The sequence below is a fragment of the Trachurus japonicus genome, chromosome 15, assembly GCF_045865225.1.
Source record: "Trachurus japonicus isolate A0001 chromosome 15, Traja_1.0".
In the NCBI taxonomy this organism is placed as follows: domain Eukaryota; kingdom Metazoa; phylum Chordata; class Actinopteri; order Carangiformes; family Carangidae; genus Trachurus; species Trachurus japonicus.
Window position 1 is genome coordinate 7,675,411 of NC_140921.1, and position 13,856 is coordinate 7,689,266.

Consider the following 13,856-nt stretch of genomic DNA (forward strand, 5'->3'; position numbering starts at 1 on the left):
AACTAAATAATGAACTCCTTGAGATCCAGGATCTCTGGGATGGGTCTCTCCGGGGTGACCAGGACAAGATATTAAGAACAAACTATAATACACAGGAAGCAAAACGATAATATGAGTGTATGGGGACGGTGTTAGCCTGAAAGAACGCAGACAAACCTGCCTGTCGCAGCTTTTGTTTACATGCAACATGGCGGCCAACAAGAGAAGCCGTCGTTCTATTATGGTCTTGCTTCAATGTTGAAGACTGTGATATTGTTTTTCACTAAAAAGCAAACAAAAGTCCACATTGCATCATGTTTTATGTTGCTCTGCATACAGAACGTCATCTGGATCGTTACTCTGATTGGTTTGAGGTCTGTCGCGCCTCTTGGAGGTCGAGGTGAAGACATCTTCCCCAGACCCAGACCCAGACTCGATCTCAAATGAGATTTGAGAGTGAAATAAAACATGAAATGAAAACTTTCCTTTTAAACTTTCGTTGACCCTGGAACAAAGTAGGAAACTGCTCACATCACATAGACGCTCCTTCAGCCTGGCTCTCTCTCTCTCTCCCTCTCTTTCTCTCTCTCGCTGCCGTTCACTTCCAGTCTTTCACAGCTGACATCCTCTCAGCCCCCCCCCCTTGCTGGCTGCTCTCCTCCTGAGCTGCTCCACCTGAGCAGTCGGGGGTTAATCGCCTTTTTTTCAGGGGGAATCCAGGCAGCAGCTGAGAGGACGGTGGCTTTTTTTTTTTTTTATTCCCAGACAAAGCAGAAACACGATCAGACATCCTCCAAACCACAAAGTTCACCTCTGTGACCTTTCTGGACAAACTCCTGCACGACTTCCTCCCCGTCCTCTCTGTTTCATCCTCTCTTTCTGTTTCTCTTTCTCTCTGCGAGTTGATCACAAAACGACTTGGCTCCAAGTCTGTTGCCGTTACCACAAATGGGTGATCAGGGTTTTATTTGTTTGCAGTCTCACATCAGCTCACGCAGACACTCGAGCGCTATTGTCCAGGCACCACGGTCCAAAATAGCCAGAAAGAAACAGGCCAAGGCTAATTCTGTTTTTTATTTTCTCTTCTGAAACATCCCATTTAAAAGGCCTTATATAAAACTCTGCCAACACTATTAAGTGTCTGACTATAAGTAGAGCTTCCAGTTGTTATGGCTAAGAAGCCCATTTTTAGAGGCAAATCTGTCCTTCAGAACAGCAGAGTTAAAAATGAATGAGGGCTCAGAGCCAGAACTTTGTAAATGGGGTTTTTGGGCAAAAATTAAACCTGAAAGATGTAAAAAGCAACGTGAGGCTACTTGAGTTAAAGTAACTCAGAGTGTACTTTCACATTTCCTGGCTCAGTGGAGACGCTGTGTGTAAGCAAAAAGGAAACATTCACATAAACACCAGTGTTTTTAACAACCCTAAAGGCGGGGGCCCTTACACACCAAGGACATGACAAATAACGAAAAAAAACATTTATACTGGCGGCGATGTGAATATGCGATCCAACAATTATAAACCAAACTTTCTCTCTGTGTCGGGTGGTTATTTGCCTCCACGTAGTATACAACACACACCTACTTATTGATTAGTACCCCTCACGTATTTGTTTACATTAGCCAAACATGCTGTCATGAGGTCACCGAGATCCGGACCTCTGTACAAATTTCTGTGAGAAAAAAATAGAAGAAGCCATAAATAGCATGATAAACATATGGGTCAGCTTTTATTTTGAAACGACACGCGGGAAGTTGATTTATCAGCGGATCGGCGGGTTGGGAGCTGAGTTCAATTCATTCTCCACAGGCCTCATCACTGAACCTGTCTGACAAAGTAGTCTGAGAGATCTCAAACAGGAACACATCATCTAAAGAAATTCAAGAACAGATGAACAAACAAATAATTGACGTCTGGAAAGTGTTACAAAGACATTTCTAAAGCTTTGGGACTCCAGTGAACCACGGTGAGAGGCGCCTTTATCCACTAATGGAGAAAGCTTGGAACAGTGGTGAAAACCTTCCCTAGATGGCTGCTCTACCAAAACACTATAAAAAATAAAATAAAATTAACATTTAAGTGTGACAAATCTGCAAGAAAGTAAGAAATCCAGAAGGGGGCAAATACTTTTTCACTGCACTGTATTTAATGGAGGGAGAACAATACCTGATGTTCTCAGCTGTAAACGATAGGCTAAATATAATCATAGAAGGCTGAAAACCACAGGACATTTCTGTTCTGATAGTCAGTGGTGTAAAACTTAAGCATGTGGGAGCCTCCTTTCATATGTAATGGGTCTATAATAAAAAGTCTACTTTATATAATTGTGGGTCAATTTGATGTGATTATGTACAGCCTATAAAATAACTACTAGGGGTCCAAAGTGATGCATAGTTTTTTCTCAAATAATGTGAACATTTTCCGCCTCTGCAACACATTTCAACTGCAACGTAATTTTGTTGTCTTTGCAATGTTTGTGTCCCTTGTCAAATAAGACAGGGTGGTGCGAGACACAGGTGATTGGGTTGATGTCGTAAGCGTTAATGCGATCTGCCATTGTTGCCACGGTGTTATGTAGGGTAGCTACGTACCTCCTTACCTTTCCACACAAGATGATTGGAAAATCACAACATTATGTTGCATTTTCGCTGCATAACATTCACTGTCTGTGTGAAAGGAGTAGGACTCATGATGAAAACCAGAGTTGGGAAAGAAAATATTGACGTGTGATGAAAAATCCATCCCCGGTGTGTCAGGGCTTTAAAAGAGCTAAGTTACGTGACGACCACAAACGAGGAGTTATTAAAGACACTCTCCAGACATCAGGAGCTCAGGAAGCAGCAGGTGTGTACTTATTGTTTGATATCATCGAGGATCAGAGGGAGCCTCGCTCTCCTGGATTAAATTTTGAAACCAGCTATTAAATGAGAAAATCTCATCAGCATCAAACAGCCAATCAGCATGCTGCATCAAATAATGGAGGTGACAGGCCAGTTATTTACACAAACACATTCAATATGCAAAGAGATTTAAAAAGCAAACTACAATTTCCCACTCTGGGACCATCGGCTGATTAAGTCTCCAGTCCAGTTTCTTTAATACATATTCAGTTTGATAAAAGCCAATTAACTCAGGGCCATTTATTGATACAGACATCACTTCAGACATTATGCTTATTACAGGTCCAAAACTCTGGACCGGCTCCAAAAACTTGACCCGTGGAAGTGGATAAATTAAAGAGACTTAATGGTGAAGCAGCCAGAGGACAGACTTGATGTTCCACCGACTGACGGGCGGAAAAAAAAAATCAGTGTAGTCTCGTTTTCTTCCTCAGATGATGAAGATACGACATTATGATGTGTAATTAGAGCCGACGGGCGACTTGGCTGATCCCCTCAAGTTTGTGTGTCAGTGTGTGTGTGTGTGTGTGTGTGTGTGTGTAACCCACAGAAACACAACAGGAGTTTAATTTGGACATTGTCCAACTCCAGTCCATTACTGGGTCTTAATGAATTCTTATGTGTAATAATAGAGACCTGTGAGGTTTCTGCTGCTGCTGCTTGTGTCTACACATCCAACAGCATCTTCTATCACACACTGTTAGATATTTAACACTTAACTCTTTTTTCACCTCTTTCTTTTTCCTTTTTTCTCCATAGAAGCGGGTCCTTGTCCCACAGCCCAGATCAGAGAACAAGGGCCTCTCATTGGTCAGCTCCACGCAGAACTCCGCCCATTCCCAGAGGAAGGTTGAATCCGATTGGAGGATCCAAGTATTCTGGCCCCGCCTACCAACACCTTCAGGAAGTGGACTCCACGGAGAAGGAAGCAGAAGTGCAGAGACGGTGAGGGCCTGGATTATTATTATTTAACTTCTGAAATCAATATTAGTATTTTATTTATAGTATTTCAAACCTAATATATTTGTTAACAGAATATAAACTATTTAGAGAAGTTTGCAAGATGTTGTTATCATTTCATTAAAAAAAAAAAAAACTCTGTAATTACACAGTTGCAGTTCAACTCAACTCAGTTTAGGTACTTTTCCATTACAACTGAGTACTTCATAGTTCCTACACAATGTGGGCGGGGTCGTCATAGCGCGGCTGCTACGGTCGCTGCATCTACAGTAGCTCTCTGTTTTTTGGATCCTCTCGTCAGCTCCAAACACACTCGTCTGCACCTGGTTGAAGGACTAAGGTCACAGCAGTCTCAGTACAGACCAGTGGTCGCTGTTTCCTGTGTGTGTGTGTGTGTTTTTTTTTTAAGAAAGGTTTGATTCATTTGACGTCATGTTTTAGTATCAGCTCGGCTCGGCCAGCACCAAATACCAGAAACCATCCCTAGTGGAAAAGCCAGCTGAGTGGCGCTGGTGGAAAAGAGCCATAATCAGTCATATCAGGCCTTTGAATGTGTCTATATTATATATATAAATCTTACTGTGTGTTGCAGCAGAGCTCTGCCGCTCAGCCTGTTGAAAGGCTTTTACCGTCAGAGAGACAAAGGCTGTTTTAAGTGTAATTGCGGCTCAAAGATCTTCAGTATTTGAAGGTTTTATCCTCACCTCCCTCTCTGTCTCTCTTTGTCCCGGCTTTACTTCTTTTTCTTCTTCTCCTCTCCTGCTGTATCCTCAGTGTGCTGAGTCATTTCAATGAAAGCTACTAACTGAAAAAAAATACAGGACTGTCACAGACAAAGCTGTGGATTTCATTTCAAGAGTGGATATTTCAAAGCCAATGCTGTGATTTTTATTTTTAAGACGAAAAAAAAGGGACCAAATTTCTTTTTCTTTTTTCTTTTTCTTTTTGAACCTCCCCCTCATCCGTTTTTGTTTTTCCAATCTGCTGAGCAAAGATAAAAACAAGGTCACGTTATGTTGTGGTCGGTCTGCAGTGCAGTGGCACAAGCTCAAAGCAAGAGGCTTCGCCTGGTGGAACGACAGAAGCTGCACATCCTGCATCTTTCACTCTCCTTCTTTTGGTCGCTCCAACATCACGTCGTTCATCCAGATTCGGGTTCTGGGCTTTTTTTTTTTTTTTTTTTAAATGCAACGGCTCTGGAGGTTCGACCAACAATTAAACCCTGGCTTTTAAAATGTAACACGGTGGGGTTACGAAACTGCATGTGCAGCAGCCAGGGGAAATGCAAATGATCAGTGGAAATGATTAGCAAGAAATGTATTCAGTGTGAGAGGCTGGCGCTGTGCTTTGACCTATTTCTTTTTTTTTTTTGGTGGGTCATGAGTCAGTGGTTTACCCACCTGGACTGGCAAGCCTCACTTCAGGCGCTCTGCTCAGGTCCCAGCGGTTCCAGCTCAGGATAAAGCTCCACATGACCTAAATGCATACTAATAGAAACAGGAAGAGGAGATAGACACCGGCTGACAAAAAAATCACACTCCCACACACACACACACAACCACTCACATGCAGTAGCAGCAGATTCAGGGGGAAACACGAGGTCATCACCTCTGTAGTTTGTCGCTCTGAGCGCTTAAGTTTGAAATGTTATTTAAGAACTGGATTTCATGCTTTTCATTTTTGCACAAATGTCATTATTGAGGGGGGAAAACTTAAAGGGATAGTTCAACATTTTGGCAAATTGACCCATTGCCATAATCTCTATAGTCATAGCAGTAGGTTTGTTACCTTTAATTGTCTGTGCAAGCTATTTTTACAACGGCGGAGCAGAGCCGCAAGCTGCTCAGAGCTACGCTACAGGGGCTAATGGGATTTCTTGGTTTCCCTCATCAAACTCATCAAATACACAATCCAACAACTCCAAAACGCTCTGGTGGACAAGTTGTGACCTGCACATTCACCACGCTATGAGATAATAACAGAACGTTACCAGACAGAGTTGTTTTAGAGGTAAATTCATGCGTGTTGCCTTCAGGGCATTTACCTCTAAAACAACTCTGTCTGGTAACGTTCTGTTATTATCAAGACTTAATCAGCATGCACATTCTCCTTTGGGTGGTGCTGGGAGCAGATCCCCCGTTCTGTTATTATCTCATAGCGTGGTGAATGTGCAGGTCACAACTTGTCCACCAGAGCGTTTTGGAGTTGTCGGATTGTGTATTTGATTAGTTTGATGAGAGAAACCAAGAAATCCCATTAGCCTCCGTAGCGTAGCTCTGAGCAGCTCACAGCTCTGCTCCGCCGTTCTATGACTATAGGGATTATGGCAATGGGCCAATTTGCCAAAATGTTCAACTATCCCTTTAAACTGCACAACTGCTCCTCTGTTTGGCTCGTTTGCATGGCGCCGGCACAAGCATCTTCTTCTGGGGTGGTCCGTGTTGTTCTGGTCGAGGAGTGTAAACCTAAGTGCCTCTGTGGTCAGTTTAAGTGTCGTATGGTTCCTCAAAGCCTCGGCCAAAATGTCACTGAGGCGTCCTGCTGGTCGGCCCAAATGTCTTCTGGTCAAGAGTCCTTTTTTCATCTTGTTCCCACAAGCTGCTCCGTCTCAGCAGCTTCTTTTATTCATTTGTTTATTTTTCTTTTTTTTATTGTTTAGTTTGTTTGTTTTTTTTGTCCCGTGCCCTGACAGCATCTGTTCACACCACCACCCACACGCATGCAGCAACATCAGACATAGTTTGGGATGAAGAAGGTCACACACGCTTATTCATCCACACTGACTGTACACTCATTCAGATCATACACTCACAACGACTGAGTCACTGACCCACACACACACACACACACACACACTCACACACGCTCAGTCACTTACTCGCTCATCTGAGTTTTTCCCACATAGCAGCAGATGGACGGACAGACGACGACGGCGGCTGCAGCGGCATCCCCTCTCTCATCCCGTACTCTGTGGTTGCCATGGAGACATTTGACCACTGTGGTTGCACAGACAGAGAGAGAAAGATGCTGTCACAGAAATATATAATATATATAGAGAGAGAGAGAGAGACGAGAAGTCTGAATGTGTTCAGACGCAGACGGACGGTGTTCAGAAATAAAGTTAAGAAAAAATAAAAATACAGGAGCTGAGAAGTAAAAGGAAGTGATGGAGGATGGTGCAGATAGTGTGTGACAGTTAGAGAAACGCTTTAAAAGAAAGAAAGGTTGCACGGCTCTTAGAGGAGCCTAGTGTTATCTCAACAAAATGGCTGACAGGGAGACAGGATGTCCTGTGTTGTTACGACTATTTTAAGATAAAGCTGTCTCTAAAAACGGCTGACAGAGAGACTGCACACATTTCTGGTATTTTTGTCCACTGTGTGCAGCGTTTTCGTTTTCTTTTCTTTTTTTTTACGGTTGAAATGTACCAGTTCCTCCCTCCTCCCTGTTTCAAGTTTGTTTTTTGGCAGTGTATTATATGATATGCACAGCCTCTACAGCTTCTGCATATTTCTACCTGTCTGTGCACACACCTGCATGCACATTATATATTGACTTTAGCAGCAAACATAAAGAAAATGATCAGTGGGGGATTTAACTGAATGGAAATGACTGGTAACACTTGTAAATGTAATGAGCTCCTGTAAAAGATAAAAGCCTGGTCACTTATCTCACCTCACTTCCACACACAATCTCTGTGTAACTCCCCTCTGGCTGTTGCTCCGGGGGTCTATATTTGAACTCTGCTTCATAGATTTTCTTTTTTTTCTCTTTCTTTTTTGGCAATCTGATTGTGTTTCAACACATCAAAAGAGAGATTTGTCTGTGAATGTTATCTTGGGAATTAGCACCCCTCGCATCATCCTCTCTTATCGCTCTCCGGGATCCTCTCTGTGGGCCACAGCCAGCCAGAGCTCCACTCTGGTGTTTATACCGAGAGGTTTTTCATGTCTCAGAAAAAAAAGGAAGAAAAAAAAACTACTGCAGCGATAAAATGAGGATGTGATTTCCTTTGAGTCCCGGAAAGGCACCTTCTCCACCCATCCTCTATTTCTGCTCACCTTGATGGAGAACGTTAAAGTTTGTGTGATGATGAGGGTATCACAGGGGGAGAGGGACTCCAAAATGAAATTTGACATGGCAGGAAAGAAAGAAAAAAAAAAGCTTAGCCTTTGCAGAGGATTATGAATTATTACACAAAGATAATGAGGCAGCTGGATTTAGACGGCGATAACACCGACCGAAGGCATGGTCAGTGTTAGAAAGACGAGAGATTAAGTCTGGGCTCAAGAAAGTTGGGTCAGGACCTGGATGCACAACAGAGACTTGGTGAAATGTTGCTGAACAGGAACCAAATGCAGAGAGCACACTTCAAACGTTATAGCCAGGAAAGGGCAAAGAGGCTTGACATCGGCGTCTCCAAGTCTCAAGTTAGATCCTCCCACGGCTGCAAAATTTTTAGGGGAACACTTCAGAAAGTGCAGCAGCAGTGGCGACACAAGAGGAGACGATGGTGAAAAGCATGAGCTAAAGTTATGCATGAGAAGAGAAACCACATGTTTCATCCATATCATGTAAATATTCAGCTTTAACTGAACAATGGAGAGTCAGGGTGTAAAGTCAGGGTTGTGCACTGACCGGTAGTTTTTGTTAACTTTGCTTTTGGTCATGATGAGATTTGCCAAACATGCACTGAGCTTTCTAATTAGTTTTTTATTATTATTATTCCGTGGGTTTGTTATGTGTGCAGTGTTAAGTAAAACTTCAGCCTGGTGAAGTGTCGCTGTGGGAGCGGTGCAGCGGGGTAGCTGGAGAAACTGATTACTCGCAGCAGTGTATCAGCCTCAGAAACAATTACATCTAAAGTCAAACTGAACTAAAACTGGCACTCAAATTAAGAGCTGTAAGTCTGAATGTGTCATTTTCTGCAGCTGAACAGTAAAAGTCAGATTTGCTCCCACTGTGAGGAGAGAAAACAAACTGTTGCTGTCATTTATGATCAGAGTTCAAAAACAGAATCTGATTACTGGTGAGATATGTGATATAGATTATTTTACCTGTGATGCCGGGTCACTATACATAGGGAGCAATTTAATAAAGTCAAATTCCCATTAAAGTTCCTTTAATTCACATATTTTATTAGTTCTGTTGTCAGACAATGGATCAAGTTTGAATTAGCGATTGGAACACAGACCATTAAAGAGGAACTATGCGAGTCTGGTCGCCTTTCCTCTGTTTTGCTAACCCTCCACCTGGTCATGTGCATTTGTTTTTAACGAAGCTGGTGAAAAATCAATCCATGGAGCAGTTGGTAATGTTATATAACATATAACATATGTATATCTGTGTAGTTTTAACTGTCATAAACAAAAGATTGTGGGTTACGAGAGCTGGGACTGGTTTTTAAGCCATGAGACGCCAGGTGGAAGGTAAAGAGCCTCCATTCTCACTCATAACAAGTTGCAAGTCACGTAGTTAATTATCAAAATTACTGTAATAAAATGTAACATATATAACAATCACAACTTGCTCCCGCACTCACATAAGCTCTGTTTAATGGATCAACGTTTCTATGTGTCCATTGACCTTCATCAGGAACAACATTTTACATTTGTTGTGTCTCTTCCTTTTTACACATCAGCACACTTATGCAATTAGTTGATTACAGGTGTGTGCAGTTATCAGAGGAAGTGACATCATCACAAAAAAGGAGAGGAACTCATGGCTTAAACTTTGCATTCAATTAAATAACAATACAATACAATGTGTAGCAATCTAGAAAAGAAGAGAAACAAAGGATCACCAACATCTTATCTATAAGAAAAATATAGGGGGGGAAATGTAGCATAGCTACAGGAAAACCCTGCTTAGTTCCTCTTTAAGATAAGATAAGATAAGATAAGATGAGATAAGATATTTCTTTATTCATCCCAGAATATAGAGAACAAATAAAGTTGTCCAGAATACAGTCCAGGGTTGAGCATACAACATGTTTGATCTGTTTAATCTGACACCACACACGCAGCTGCGGGACCAGTCGGGACACAGTGAGCAGTGAGTTAATAACTTGACTAAAGGAGCGGGTAGGACGTGTTGACCTCATGTCATGAGTCAGATCTGTAGTAGCGTAAAGAGGAAAAACACCTGAGGAGTGAGTGAGGAGGCACAGATCCTCTCGTAACCTGAATCAGTGCTGTTACACAATCACAGACTCAGAGAGTGTTTTCAGACAAACGGTCTTGACCTAAAAGTAAAATGAAAGAAAAGCAAATCACGGGTGTTCAAAAGAAACAAGCACACGCGATTGGCCATTGGCTCAGTCGTCCTCGGACGGCCTTCGAATGAATCAATGATACAAAAAAGTGAACTCTCAGTTACCTCTCTTTATTCTGATAAAGGAGCTCAGGTTTTTGGAGATTTTTCTTTTTTAGTTTTTTTTTATTAAGTGTGTGCACAGACTCAGATATAAAGAGATGAAAGAAAGATGTCAGACTCATCCTCCTCCCTCTCTGCATCCTCGGTGCGTCTGTGCGATGGCAAAAGGGCGTGAGGGAGCCGGGAGCTGTCCCTCTGAGTGTATTCTGTCGGGGTTTCGGCGTGGGAGTTTGAAAAGGCGATGGAGTTGAAATCATATACTCAAAGACACGATGACTTGGAGAAGTTTCCCTCCACCAGTTGAGTAACCTTTGACCCCTGTCTTCTCTTTCTCTTTCTCTCTCTGTCTTTTCTGTCCCGTCTTCTCTCTAGCTGGCAAATGCAGGGAGAGAACCAGTGCGACAACCCCAGACGAGACGCCCTCCTACATATGCAAACTCCCGTTTCCATGGAGACGACATCCCCGACGCCTTGGAGCGGTCACGTGGAGGTGCGTCCGGGCCCGTGCCCCGGCACCGACCTCCACCACAACCCCTCCTCCTCCTCCTCCTCCACCCGGAGCCTGCGGAGGCCCGGCCGCCGCCACAGCCACAGCCGCTCCCCGCCTCCTCCGTTCCGCTCCTGCTCCATCCCCATCATCCCCTCCGTCCAGTGTCACCACGACAACGAGGCGTCCTGTATGCAAACCAGCGTCACCCCGGCGGCGACGGCGATCTCCGTCACCCGCGGAGCCACGCCCTGCAGGAGCGAAAGGAGAGGAGAGAATCCGTCGTCCTTCTCCTCCTCCTTCTCCTCCTCCTCCTGCACCACCGCCGTCGGCCACCAGGGGGACGAGGTGGCGCTGCTGCTGGAGGAGGCGCAGGAGCAGCTCCGGGCGCTGGCGTTGGCTCACAGGAAGCAGGAAGAGGGCGGAGTCAGCGGCGGTGTTGGCGCCGGGTCGACGGCTACGCTGGTGGCGGCCAGAGAAACTGTTTGCTTCCTGAACCCTAGCGGAGGAAGCGCTGGCGTGCTGAGCTGTAACGGACCGACGCAGACCCAGCTCCTCAGCCCCAGCCTATCACACAGAGACCTGGGCCAAACCGGCCAATGAGAGGACACGATTTCAGGACGCTCGCTCGCTCGCTCGATCGCTCACTTTTCGGTTTGGTTAGTGTTTTTTTGAAAGACTGTGGTGTTCTGCATCTGCGGAACGCGAATGGAAATGCCGAATTGACATATGAAAAAAAAAAATAATAATGTAATATCATGGAAATTCTGACAATGTGCTGATGATATGCATTCTGTATGGACGCTGACACTTGTGGCGTGGCCGCCTTTACACCGACTGACAGTACGGAAAAAGAGAAAAAAAAATATTTACATGCATTTATTTACAAAAACAAGAAAAACACTTCTACTTAGACAAAAAGAAACCAAATAGTCTGTCAAATCCATGGTGTTTTTAATTGTAAAAAGAATATATAAATATATATATAAATATATATGGATATAAATATATGGAATTCAAAAAGTGACCAAGTACAAAGTCGAAGAACACAGGAATGATGTAACTATTTTTCTTTCTTTTTTTTTTTTCTTTTCCCTGTTTTTGTATTAACTCGTCATTATTTCGGTTTTTCCGGCTCAAAAATTCAACAAAAAAAACTTCAGAGACGTTCCCAACTCCACCGCCGCCGCCGCCGCTGCCGGTTCTGCCAGTTTGTGCAGAATCCAAAATGGCGGACAGGGGAAGGAGCCGCCACGCCGACTTTGTCTTCTTCTTCTTCTCCTCGCCCTCTCTCCTCCGCCAAGAATCACAGGACTGGTAACCAAGGCAGCACAAAACAGAAACTCAACTCGATGACTCTTGTGTGTGTATGTGTGTGTGTGTGTGCCGGGGTGCAGCGAGGGGAGAGAGGGAAGAAAAAGAAGAGGAGGAGGAAACAGGAAGTGACTTAAATCTGCATCTGTTTGCAGCAGATGGATAAAGACTCTCCATCGGACAGTGTTTCAAACCAGTCGAGATTTATTTTTTTCTTTGTTATAAATGATATTTTCACACACACACACGCAAACACACACAAACACACACACACTCACCTGTGCATTATTTTTCAGTTGGGTGTATGGATCAGATGAATGGACAGAAGGAACAGAACGATGGACAGATGGAGACGGAGGGCTAACTGTACACGAGGCACCACAGGAGCTAATCAGACATTTTTATTTTAGTTTTTATTTGGTTTTTCAATTTATTTTTGGTTATTGATGAACAATGCTGCTTTCGGGGGGCTGATTGATGGGAGGTGTGGGTATTGAAACAAGAAATAAATGTCTCTATGTTGTATCCTATGAATTGGAAGCTTTTGAATCTCTGTATGACGTGAACAGATGTTCACAAATGTTTCTGGTGACAACGAGTAAAAAACAAACAAAACTAAAACAAACGGTTTCAGTTCTGGTAAAGATCTTTTTTTTTCTTTTTCCAAAAAAAATGAGACTTGTTTTGGTTGATCGCTTGGACGACACACACACTCTGACACCCTATCAGCACCCTGTCCGACAACATGCATGCTGGGTAACATCGGTGCGGTTCACACAGATACACTGTAACTTCTCCTGTTGGTCCTTTCACACACAACCTGGTCTGCAACGGCTGCAGAGGAACCTGGGATCAGTTTCCATAACGATCTTTATTTTAAAAGCAGTTTTTTTTTTATTTACTTTTTTTTATTTTTTACAGTGCAGCCAAGAAATATAGTTTAATTCCCACTCATCTGAAACTCCATTTATAGAGCAAGAGTCTCAGCATCTCCATGGTAATGTCGTTAAAACCGTTGTTTCAGTGAGTCAGGTTTTAATTTCAGTAGTAAACAACATCTCCAACTGTTCGGTCCGGCGTCGTGTTTAGAAGAGCAGCTGCTTCTCTCTGCAACATACTGGATGCGTGTGTGCGGTATGTGTGTATGTGTGTGTGTGTGTGTGCATGGCGGCTGTGTCATGGGACTATTTTTCGCATGTAACATGTGCAGCTCCCTGCGTGAATAGAAGGGGAAAACACGTGTTGACATCGTGCCAACGACATAACATGACATAAGGCTGCGTTCAGAGCCGCCTGCTAACCAAGCTGATGTATCCCAGAATGCATCTGGTAATTTTTAAAGCACTGAAATTTTTCTGTTAACATTTTTTCAGGCAAGAATTTAACCATGTATGTAGAACATTTTGTCCATTTAAAGCAGCAACAAATAAAGAGCTTCTTACCCAGTCATCGTATTTTTGAGGAACCAGTGCATCATGGGTAGCCTGCCTAACACCACACTGCATCCAAATCTGATATGAGATTTTCTATTCTATGGGTCTGGGGAAGGCGTATTCACCTCCGACTTTGCAGTGTGACCAATGGACGTACATCAAAATGTCTCTGTATGCAATTGGACAAACCTCAAACCAATCAGAGCAACGATTGAGACGACGTCTGCAGAGCAGCAGAAAGCATGTCAATGAATGTGTTGTGTTGTAGTTTTGCAGGAGCGATGGCGTCTAAAGACTCCTGCTGGATCGAACGATGGCTGCTCTCCGGTTGCCGCCATGTTGCATGTAAACAAAAGCTGCTAGACATAACTTCTCTGTTCTGTCGTCACCGCGTTATACCCGCCTTTG

General features: G+C 43.5%; 2 protein-coding genes across 2 annotated transcripts in view; one reads left to right on the plus strand and one right to left on the minus strand.

Annotated features, from left to right (window-relative positions):
- Window positions 1-11,896, plus strand: part of nrg3a (neuregulin 3a) — a 399,759-nt gene extending 387,863 nt beyond the window's left edge. The window contains exons 8-9 of the mRNA XM_085799387.1: window positions 3,639-3,824; window positions 10,587-11,896. Of these exons, the coding sequence (XP_085655513.1) occupies window positions 3,639-3,824; window positions 10,587-11,304 (904 nt within the window). The 3' untranslated portion in view covers window positions 11,305-11,896. The remainder of the gene's footprint in view (window positions 1-3,638; window positions 3,825-10,586) is intronic.
- Window positions 1-13,856, minus strand: part of cbr1 (carbonyl reductase 1) — a 176,541-nt gene that overhangs the window by 86,915 nt on the left and 75,770 nt on the right. The window lies entirely within an intron of this gene.